Below are 12,313 nucleotides of genomic sequence, written 5' to 3' on the forward strand. Positions count from 1 at the left end.
ACTTCAACTGTGAGAGACGGAATCTAAAACAAAAATCCAGAACATCACATTGTATGATTTTTAAGTAATTAATTTGCATTTTATTGCATGACATAAGTATTTGATACATCAGAAAAGCAGAACTTAATATTTGGTACAGAAATCTTTGTTTGCAATTACAGAGATCATACGTTTCCTGTAGGTCTTGACCAGGTTTGCACACACTGCAGCAGGGATTTTGGCCCACTCCTCCATACAGACCTTCTCCAGATCCTTCAGGTTTCGGGGCTGTCGCTGGGCAATACGGACTTTCAGCTCCCTCCAAAGATTTTCTATTGGATTCAGGTCTGGAGACTGGCTAGGCCACTCCAGGACCTTGAGATGCTTCTTACGGAGCCACTCCTTAGTTGCCCTGGCTGTGTGTTTCTGGTCGTTGTCATGCTGGAAGACCCAGCCACGACCCATCTTCAATGCTCTTACTGAGGGAAGGCGGTTGTTGGCCAAGATCTCGCGATACATGGCCCCATCCATCCTCCCCTTAATACGGTGCAGTCGTCCTGTCCCCTTTGCAGAAAAGCATCCCCAAAGAATGATGTTTCCACCTCCATGCTTCACGGTTGGGATGGTGTTCTTGGGGTTGTACTCATCCTTCTTCTTCCTCCAAACACGGCGAGTGGAGTTTAGACCAAAAAGCTATATTTTTGTCTCATCAGACCACATGACCTTCTCCCATTCCTCCTCTGGATCATCCAGATGGTCATTGGCAAACTTCAGACGGGCCTGGACATGCGCTGGCTTGAGCAGGGGGACCTTGCGTGCACTGCAGGATTTTAATCCATGACGGCGTAGTGTGTTACTAATGGTTTTCTTTGAGACTGTGGTTCCAGCTCTCTTCAGGTCATTGACCAGGTCCTGCCGTGTAGTTCTGGGCTGATCCCTCACCTTCCTCATGATCATTGATGCCCCACGAGGTGAGATCTTGCATGGAGCCCCAGACCGAGGGTGATTGACCGTCATCTTGAACTTCTTCCATTTTCTAATAATTGCGCCAACAGTTGTTGCCTTCTCACCAAGCTGCTTGCCTATTGTCCTGTAGCCCATCCCAGCCTTGTGCAGGTCTACAATTTTATCCCTGATGTCCTTACACAGCTCTCTGGTCTTGGCCATTGTGGAGAGGTTGGAGTCTGTTTGATTGAGTGTGTGGACAGGTGTCTTTTATATAGGTAACGAGTTCAAACAGGTGCAGTTAATACAGGTAATGAGTGGAGAACAGGATGGCTTCTTAAAGAAAAACTAACAGGTCTGTGAGAGCTGGAATTCTTACTGGTTGTTAGGTGATCAAATACTTATGTCATGCAATAAAATGCAAATTAATTACTTAAAAATCATACAATGTGATTTTCTGGATTTTAGTTTTAGATTCCATCTCTCACAGTTGAAGTGTACCTATGATAAAAATGACAGACCTCTACATGCTTTGTAAGTAGGAAAACCGGCAAAATCGGCAGTGTATCAAATACTTGTTCTCCCCACTGTATATGTGTGTATATATATATATATATATATATATACATACACACACACACACACACATATATACATATATACATACATCCATACACACACATCCTTTTTTAAGTTATATTTCCCTTCATTACTTTCCAACCCCACCACCCCTTCCCCAATTGGAGTAAACTAGTGAACAACAACGCTTAGGCCTCTACTTCCAGCCCATACATACTATATACATTTTATGGACACAGTCAAATTCTACAATAATTATATTTTGTTTGTTTTTACTCCTGAACTTCCTCCAATCATTTTCATGATGTCAATCTGGTTTGCTTCTATATGCCATATTTTTCTAACTGTGCGCTTTCACAAAAGCTCTCAACCTATAACCTATATACTTATTATGGACACAGTATGCTTTACATTAGTTATCTTGTTGTTATTAGTTGTTGTTATTAGTCCCATCCTTCAGCTCCATTCAACACCTCCCATCTATCTCTTAACACCATCCATATTGGATTTCTATTTGCCATATATTTTTCAACTGTACTGTGATGTTTTACAAAAGTTCTGAACCTTTCTATTCTCATTGTTTCTACAGATCGTAAATTGAAAATAAACATTTTTGCTAAAAGTATGATTATATTATTGATCGATTGACTATGACTTTTCAGATCACCCAGTAGTGCTATCTGCAGGGTTAGCTCCAGGTAAATATTGCAATCCTTTAGCCATTCCTGGACCTGTGTCCAAAAACAAGCTACAAATGGACAGTACCAAAACAAATGATCTAATGATTCTGAGCTGGGAAGATTGTATCCCCCATATAAATAACATTCTATTGGTAGCAAGAATTGTATATAATAATTTAAATCGAAAAATTCTAAGTTTTGAATCCGGCGTCGTTTTGCGTATCAATTCATAAACAGTCATGGAATCGGTACGTCAAAAATCTCTTCCCAACTATTTTGCAATCTATATGGGACGGCTGTCAATCTTTTGGTCCTTAAATGAAACTGGTAAACTTTTTTATTTATCACAATTTTCTTTAACCAGTTATATTCTTTAATGCAAGGATATTGCTAGATAACCAATTGCAGAGAGCTGTAGCTCTCTATACTAGAGCTGTGTGATTCCTTGGTATGTATTACCACCTGGCGGACATAATGGGAATTGCATACACAAGGCGACTGGCCTGCCCTACAGTACACTAGCTAGTTAAGTGTAAAATAAAACCTTAAACAACTGTCACCCAGACCTTTCAAGAAATCAAATCAGTTTGTAATCATTTGTGTCCAAATAACTAAACCCTCTGCTTGCCCTGACAGATACTGTACTGTGACTGCTGCTGCTTTCTCTCCCCATGGAGACTGCTGCATGATCCTGCAGACCTCAACTCTCCTGTTCATTTACCCTGTTCTGATTCTGATTATGCTACTTTGTTTTGGATCTGTTCTCACTTGCTTGTTTTTCATTCTTCTTTCTTTCTGTTTTCTCTCTGCCTCTCTTCCCTCTTTTTGCACTCTCCTCTGTCCCTGCCTCCCTCCCTCTTCAGCCAGGCTATATCAGGGACCTGGTAAGTGGAAATGTGTTGGTCTTTGGGTCGTGATTGATTTACAGTAGCAGCAGTTCTTTAACATAGTTTCAATAGCTGGTTTGTTTCACCTTTAGTCTTAGGTGATACCCAGTCCAAGGGTGATTGCTAATTGTGTTTTGTCCGATCTTCATTTCCTCTCATTTCTCCTTCAACTACTAACACACTGTGAATGGGATAGTAAGATGGTAAAGTGTTGAGTCTGTCCTGAAGACCCAGGTCAGCATCTGTCTGTCTCCTCATCCCACTGACTCATACACTATGGGTTTGGGCTGCTCTGCTGCGAACACAACTTTAGGGCTGGAAAGAAACACACACACACTGGGGTGGGGAGGCACTTCATGAGCCATTAGTCTTAGACTGGCCTCTTGGGATCTCAACTGTTTGTTCATACTTTAGTTCGGTGACCTTGTGCCTTCCTATATTTATGGGGAGGTGTTGGGTGTCTTTGGGTTTGGGGGTTTATAGCATGGTTATAGTGTGGTGAGGGTGGGGCCATGTGTGCACAGTAGACCTATGTCTGTGTGTCTAGGGAAGGGCTGTTCAATTCCGGTCCTGGATGGCTGAAAAACGTAACTACCTGGTAGTTAATTGCACTCACCTGGTGTCCCAGGTCTGAATCAGTCCCTTGAAGGAGAGGATGAAAACCAGAAGTGTTTCGGCCCTCCAGGACTGACATTGAACATCCCAGGTCTAGGGCTTGGTTTCAGAGTGTTGGTATGTGTCGGTGTGACGTGTGTGTGTTCAACAGCCTTTGGATATGTGTTAATCAGATTTCGGCCCGGATTCTGGAGGCCCACCAGAACGTGGCCCAGATGAGTCTAATCGAGGCCAAGATGCGCTTCATCCAGGCGTGGCAGTCCCTACCCGAGTTCGGCATCACTCACTTCCTGGCCAAGTGAGTCCTCCTCTCTTCTCCAGAGCCTCTTCATACACCTCTTTATTGAAATAACAGACATCTTCCCCCATGTTTACAAGTCTCTGTGTCTCTCTGTATGCCTCTCTCGGTGTCTGTGTGTTTTTAGTCTTGTTGTTTTATGGCTAACAGAGATTTTATTGTCAGATACAAAAATGCATGGTTGAAATCCAATAAGCACATTACTTCCAATAACCACATCCCAAGCAGTGAGCTCACTTGGAATTCTCTGTCATTCCCAGATTTCAGGGCGGGAAGCGGGATGAGCTGATCGGCATCACCTACAACCGTCTGATCCGGATGGACGCCAACACCGGAGATGCCATCAAGACTTGGAGGTTCGCCAACATGAAGCAGTGGAACGTCAACTGGGAGATCAAGATGGTACGAATTTCAGCTTATAGACCAGGAAATAAACAGTTTTAGAGACAAAGCATTCAATACTCTAAACACAGTCACCGTCAATTTGTTTTAGCTTTATCGTCTTAACATGGCATTTCACACGGAAATCTTTGTTCTACTAAATTAATTGTCAGTAAAATCCTATGGTTTTGACTGTGTGATCACTCTGTGCATTAGGTGACGGTGGAGTTTGCAGATGAGCCCAGCCTGGCCTTCATCTGTGCGGAGGTGGACTGTAAGGTGGTACATGAGTTCATCGGAGGCTACATCTTCTTGTCCACGCGTGCCAAGGACCAGAACGAGTCTCTGGATGAGGAGATGTTCTACAAGCTGACCAGCGGCTGGGTCTGAGTCTGACTACCCTGTGCCAGGGGTCAGAGGTTAGGGGTCATTAGGGGAGGGAGGGTGGGGGCTAGATCTTATGAGGATTTTATTTGTTATATATTTTTGGTGGTTTTATTTTGGAACTGTGCTAAAGAGGCCGACACGGCCGCCCACTATCGTCATTGTTGTTAAAAAGCTGACACCCTTTATTTTTTGTTGCATTAACGCTGACAAAGGTATTTGTAAACACTAATATTTTGCGCAATGCTGCAGCCCAGATGATCTCTGAACTCCAACCCCTGCCTGTGGCTCCCCCATCGCCCACATTATTTGACAGGAAGTTGTTTTTTCCCATGACCCCTCTCCACTCCCCATCCCTCTCCAATGCACAGGGGACACCGGCCTCTTCCTCAAGCAGCGATCTCAAAGCTACGTCCATGAGAACCTATCACATCAGGAGACCTCTCCCTCCCAAAGACTCTTTCTAAATCCCTCCCCCTCTCTCTCTCCCCCCCTCTACTCCGACTCCCCTGAAGGAACTGATCAAATTGGCCCATCAGCCACTCCGCTACGGCGTCATCCTAATCCGACCAGACCACAAAATCATGTATCAGTGTTTATGAAGAATCACATTATTTATTTATCCCTGTTTTTGTTTTGCTGTTTTAATTAGTTTTTGAAGTGGCCTGTGGTTTGCCTTACATGCTACTCCCGTGATATGATACTCTTTTTAATTTATGCTGCAGAGTGCCACCTCACTCTCACGTATCGTACACCCAAGTATTTACTCCATTTTGTATAAATATAGGCAGTAGCAATCATCAAAGTATGAGTATCGGCAAAACAGCAACACACTTTTACTTTCTCAGCAGAGACAGGAAGTGATATGAGGTAATTTCCTTCCGTCATTAAGGAAAGGCTGAGGAACACATAGCTCATGGAGAAACTCTGGCACCGTGTCCTCTCCACCCAATGAAGGATTTTTCACTTTGATCTAACTAGTCCATATGAAGTCACATGTAAGCACTTCTCCAGTGTACATATTATCCTTTATGAATAAGCTGTAGTAGTTAAATTAATTTGTAGTTTTTGATGGTGTCTGAGCATACCTCCAGTGGTAATGTCCTCTCCGATGTGTTCAGAAACTCTATAGTAATCTGTGTGAAACACTACATACAACAGCTAACAAGTGTGCTTGAAGAGTTTAAAGAAGCCTTGGTGCACACCTACAGTAGTGCTTCCCTGTTGTCTGCATTAGTTAGTGTGTCAGCACAACAGGGTCTGAATGTCCTGTAATGTGTTCTGTAAACACCTAAATAACCATGCCTAGTTCCCATAGCTACCCTCAAGGTCAAAGATGTCAGTGTGGTGCTTAATCATCTAGAAGGGGTCACTCAAGGATACTCTTGTTTGAGAAGTTATTTTGATGGTTCATGTTCTAAAGCAATTACTGAAAATGCAAATTAGAATGTTATTGTCATGGAATATGTGGTGCCATGAAGGCTTGTTGTCCAAATGATGTGGCTCAGATACATGCTGCCAGCCACATAGGGTTGTCAGATGTCCACAGCATATAGGAAAGGCCTCGGCTCTGCCTTGAGACTCAGACCCTTGCCATTGCATTGTGTATGTATAGTACAGCTGGAGGGATACTACCAATAATAACAGCGTTCCCAAGTGCTGCCTACTCCTTTACATTATTGCCATTCTGTATCTTACACCGTATAGTATTATTATTCAGTACCGTTTTCATTGTTACGCACCAGCAATAGGTCACCAAGTTTGAAGAATGAATTATGCAAAGTCCGTGTTTCTTTTTTCCTCAGTATGAAGGAACGTTAAATGAAGTATTAGTTTTTTGTAACTAATGTAAAAACACAGGTTTTATTGAATTGTACAGTTGTTCTTTTGTTGCTGCTTTTGTTCTTGTTTTTTTGGAAGTGTATTTTTGTTTCCAGAAAAGAGGGGGGAAGCCATTGGTCAACATTGTGTAGAATGAAGATTTGTGCCTGCCAATGTTAGTCTTATTGAGTTTTTAACATGATCTATATATGAAGATAACACTAGTCTCAAACTCCAGGTTGGTAGGAGTTTAATGAAGATTTGTCTCACACTACATAGTATTATTATTTCTCAGAAACATTGATAAAATGGCTTTTCAATGTACTTTTTTTCTTGTTGCCTCTCCTATAAGCAGAATTACATTGCTATTTTCTATTCTTGCATTTTTTGGCACTGAATTTGCGCTCTAGATCTGTGAACTTTCACCAATGAAACATCCCTAGGCTACCAAACCCTTACTCTGTTCAGTGCCTTTAAAAATATATATCACTTAATTTTCTGATTTGATCACTATTGTAGCTTTTCTTTAAACAGTGTTTTTGGTATGAAGGAGACCCTTTTAGTTGAGGTAGACCCTGGAGTTTGAGACAAACGGGCGTAAATGAACTGAAGTAAGAGAAGCAAGCTTAGCCAATTTCTTTCCTCCTAGAATGTTTTTTTGTTGTTTTTTTTGTTTTTTGCCTCCAATGTCCAGAGCAGCAGTGCATGGCCTGCTGTTTTCAGACTGTAAAAAAATGCATTTATTTTAAGAAATAAAAATACTTTCTATTTAAGGACATTTGAGTTATAATATTGTACACAAATTGAGGATGTTATGTGTTAGTAGACCTTACTGTATGTTGATACAAACAGAACTAGTCATGACATGGACAGTGGGATTAAATTGAAATGCTGATATGCTGCTGAAAGTAGAAACCCTCCCCTTCCTGCTTATTCAAATATCTAGGCAGTGATGATCACAGATTACAGAGGACCAGAAATCATTCAGAATACCCACTTTAAAGCTACAGTATGTTATTTTCCGTATCTGCAACAATTGAAATGTGGGTGTTTCTTTCCTTCTCCACAAGAGGGCAGTATGTAACCACACTATCTTCCACCCACTGCTGCAGTCACTCACTGTTCTTAAAGCGGCTTCCATCGTTATCTGGCATCCGTCAGAAACAGAGTGGCAGATTGATGGGGAGATGAAATGAGCTCAGAATGTTACTGTCCGTCTTCCCAGGCTTTTGGCGCCCGATCCCCACCACACCACGGCAACCGTCCGTCTGTCACCTGCGGAGCAGCTATGGTGTGGAGGCGGAGGAGCCATGATGATGGTGCTCAGGCCACCTGGTGTCCGCAGTGTCTTGGCATCCTGTAGGGTGAGGTGGGGGGTGGTGGGGTGTGATTCAGACAGGCGACAGAGGTGCGGGGTGGTGGGGTGTGATTCAGACAGACGACAGAGGTGCGGGGTGGTGGGGTGTGATTCAGACAGACGACAGAGGTGCGGGGTGGTGGGGGAGTCATGGAGGGTGTGTCAGAGGTGTAGACTGTTGGATTTATTCAGTCTCTTTGGATTATACATATGTGATCGTAGCTACATTATCTAAGAGAAAATGTTAACATGCGCATCACAATGCGGTATAGAAAACAAAATGTTTAGCATAATCTAGTCATGTTCATGGCATCACAGTGACATCTGAGCATGTAGTATCATTTATGGTTACATTTAAGATTGCTGCCTTGGGCCATTACATTCAGTATCCCTCTATGTGAATAGAACTAAGTGCTTGTCCACTGGTATCCACCCTCCAGTCCAGTCCTGAGGTCAGATGAGATGTTACTGGTGTAGCTCTGGGTGCAATGAAATCTACAGGAACATCCTGTCCTTCTAAAAGACGTGTCAGAATGACAGAATCGGGATAAAACGAGGCATTCTTCTGCAGTAGCATTTACACAGTAAAGTACTATTCAAAGCACCCTTATTTTAATCAGGGGTAGTGGTTCAGACATGTATATCTGCATGGAGGATGTCACTCAACTAGCTAAAACAGTGTGTGTGTGTATCCTCAGTGTGCTTTTGTGTCAGTACCTCATTTCACAGCCAGCCGCATCCTTTCCCGATGTTCCCTTCCCTGGGTCTTTTCCAGAGGGAATATTCCCATTGTGTGTGATGCTAGCGGGGAAGTGCCTGTCCTCAACCAGTCGCCACTCCACCTAGTGTCACAGAATTCCTGTGACCTCCTGGTACAACAGGGTGACGTCCACCAAGATGAGGAGAGTAGAAGGAGTAGGAGTCTTAAAGAAAATCCACTCCGTTGAGTTTGATTGAATAGAATTACATTGAGTTTGAACTGATTGAATTCAATGACACACAGCAGACACGGAAGGTGTCTGACACCACCTGTAACTACTGAAGTGCCAGCTGTCTTCCACAGTTATTTACTTTCTAAGAAGCATATTTCCTCATGTTGTCTTCCTCATACCTGGTTAAGGTAATGGAACTGAGGGTTGATTCATTTGAACATGATTGATGATTTTTGGTTGAAGGGGTGGGTGCAACTCAATATTAGGAAGGTGTTCCTAATGTTTGGTATACTCAGTGTGTGTGTATATATATATATATATATATATATATATATATATATATATATATATATATATATATATATATATACACAATGATGTGTTTCCAATGTGTGCACTGCTTACATTTCCTCATGACTGCATCAACAGACCAACTATATTTGGCAGGTGACTATACTCCCAGTCTATCGGAAAAGTGCGTTTTCGAGACTGACTATAAATGCCTAAGGCATCTTTCTTCTCATATTGGGGAAACATGTTTTTATTTTTGTTCAGATGCTGCCTTAGTAAATACAGTGATTGCATTCTGGGCAATGAATGTATTATGTCCATCTCTTGTAGTATTTCTCCTTGCCTGTAGGGGGCACTCATTTCCTCTGAGGTGCCATGGGACCCAGGTGGTTAAGGCACATTAGTGCATGCACATCAAATTATGTCAAATCAATCATTAAACACTATTAACTTGTATTGAACTTCCTCAGCCTTGTTTGATTAGCAAGGACCATTGTTATGCACCAATGTACAGATGTCAGTGATGGACCTGTGGGATGGGACCAGAGCATGCTCCCTAAGTGTGAAGCTTGTACGTCATAAAGACTTAGAACATGTGCCAAAGGGTGTCCTCTCTGATGAGGTCACATGGTCAGATGGTGTTTATAGAGTTTGTATCATTTGCGGCCGGTCGTTACTTTCACACAGACACCGGCACACTGCGAACACCCCTCTACACACTCCCAAAGGATATTGCATATTTTCTTTGGATCAAATTCTAACTAAATATCACAAAATAAATTCCCAAGTCAAATCTGTATCTTGGTAGACAGTTTATAATCTCTCTAGTTGTGTTTACGGTCAGAGCCTCAAGGTATAATCCTCTCTCCCAGGGCAGGTTGCAGCTTCAGGCATTAGGACTCAAAATTGGCTCATTTGCATTACCGTCACCCCCGAAAGCCTCTCTTTAATTCTGTAAACTCTTGTTTCTCACCCGAGCTAATGCAGTCTGGAGCATTGACCTTATTTAAGTGGTCCTCTGTAGCTCAGCTGGTAGAGCACGGCGCTTGTAACGCCAAGGTAGTGGGTTCGATCCCCGGGACCACCCATACACAAAAATGTATGCACGCATGACTGTAAGTCGCTTTGGATAAAAGCGTCTGCTAAATGGCATATTATTATTATTATTATATTAAGAACATGGGAAACAGGTGTGAGGTTCAACAATGAGAGTCAGGGGAGCTGGGACCTGCCTGGCCCAAGGGGATTGTAGGATGTGGGAGCAGCGCTCCATTGACTAACGTTGCCTCCAGACATGGGCCTACATTACATGTTGTGTAAGAGTCGTAAAAAACATCAATATCAACACTAATCCACTGAGAACGGTAGCCAAGGGAGGATTAAAAATGTATGCAAATGATTTACGTAGCCTATTTCGTTATGTTTGGAAGAAAGTAGCTGTAGTAGACCAAGATGATTTTTTCTTCATTTATTTCTAAGGTCTAAACAGCCATGTCTGAGAGTTCTCAGCGAGATCTCTCTTAATTGTGTGTTGCCAAACGACATCACCTCAACACAATCAATTATAAATGTATTATTATCAATGATCTTGTCCTTGACAGATCACTGTGACAGGAGCCACCCACCCTCTGGGTCCAAATCTACCCTCTTCTAAGTCAGATCATCCATTTCCAAGTATCTATTGATTATGTATCTGCCGCTTCACATCTCTAACACCCCCCACCATAGAAACGTAATAGGCAATAAGCTCTGTCTCCACCATTCATCCCCGGGATCCAGCAGCCTGCGTCTGTCTCCACATTAGCCCCTGCAGTATAGATATGAGAACTTCCCAATGTGACACTCTCACTCTGACTGCAATAAAGCCCAAATTGGACTTTGGAAAATAGAATTGAATCCTCAGCTGCTTGTCATACCAAGGGGCTGTCTGGCCATTGATTGGGTAAATTAGCTGGCCGGCTGACGGTTATCTGACAGCAAAACAATAAAGAGCCAGGACTGATTGGGTTACTGTCTGCTGGGGACATGGGCAGACAAGGGTGGGACGTGTTGAAAATGAGGTCTCTGCAGTTGATACAGGGACTGCAGAGGAGAAGCCATCATATGAACTGCACTGTATAGATAGCGCAGATTTCTAAGGATCTCATTCGTCCCGGACCGTTTGATTGTGATAATGGATTGGTTCTTGTTAGCAGAGTGGGGTGGGGTGGGGGGGGGGGTTTGGAGAAGCTATTGGCCAGTTTTTTAGTTTTAGCCATGATGCTCCTGTACTGCCCGTGTCTGAGTGATGGAAGCTGGGAGAACAGGCCGTGGCTTGGGTGGTTGAGGTCCCTGATGATCTTCTTGGCCTTCCTGTGACACCTGGTGTTGTAGGTGTCCTGGAGGGCAGGCAGCGTGCACCCAATGGTGCGTTCGGCTGAGCGTACCACCCGCTGTAGTGCCTTGCGGTCAGCGGCTGTGGAGTTGCCGTACCAGGCTGTGATGCAGCCCGACAGTATTCTCTCGATAGTGTTCCTGTAGAACTCTGTGAGGGCCCTCGGGGACAGGACAAATGTATTCAGCCTCCTAAGGTTAAAGAGTTGCTGTCGTGCCTTCTTCACCACGGTGTCCGTGTGGTTTGACCAATTCAGCTCCTCTGAGATGTACGCAGAGGAACTTGATGTTTTTTACCGTCTCCACGGCGGCCCCATTGATGAGGATGGGGCGTGCCCAGCCTGGTTCCTCCTGAAGTCCACAATCAGCTCCTTTGTTTTGCTGACGTTGAGGAAGAGGTTGTCTACCACACCGTCTGAGTGCCTACCTCCTTCCTGTAGGTCATCTCGTCGTTGTTGGTAATCAGGCCTACTATTGTCGTGTCGTCAGCGAACTTGATGATGGAGTTGGAACTATGTGAGGCCACGCAGTTGTGGGTATACAGGGAGTACAGGAGGGGACTGAGGACGCACCCTTGTGGGGCCCCTGTGTTGAGTATCAATGTGGAGTAGGTATTGTTGCCTACTTGGGGGCAGTTCCGGTGGCAGTTCAGTCCCAGGGCTGTAGTCGATAAACAGCATCCTCACAAATGCATTTCTTTTGTCCAGGTGGGTGAGGGAAGTGTGCAATGCAATGGCAATTGCGTCGTCCGTTGATCTGTCGGGGCGGTAAGCAAATTGGAGAGGTTTGGG

General features: G+C 43.6%; 1 protein-coding gene across 2 annotated transcripts in view; it reads left to right on the forward strand.

Moving 5' to 3' along the window:
- Positions 1-7,342, forward strand: part of LOC311145423 (fermitin family homolog 2-like) — a 100,142-nt gene extending 92,800 nt beyond the window's left edge. For both annotated transcript variants that reach the window (XM_084181659.1, XM_084181660.1), the window contains exons 12-14: positions 3,859-3,983; positions 4,244-4,385; positions 4,581-7,342. In XM_084181659.1, the coding sequence (XP_084037785.1) occupies positions 3,859-3,983; positions 4,244-4,385; positions 4,581-4,754 (441 nt within the window). In that variant the 3' untranslated portion in view covers positions 4,755-7,342. The remainder of the gene's footprint in view (positions 1-3,858; positions 3,984-4,243; positions 4,386-4,580) is intronic.
- The last annotated feature ends 4,971 nt before the right edge of the window (positions 7,343-12,313 follow it).

This window comes from Coregonus lavaretus, assembly GCF_964263955.1.
Source record: "Coregonus lavaretus genome assembly, chromosome: 18".
NCBI lineage: Eukaryota > Metazoa > Chordata > Actinopteri > Salmoniformes > Salmonidae > Coregonus > Coregonus lavaretus.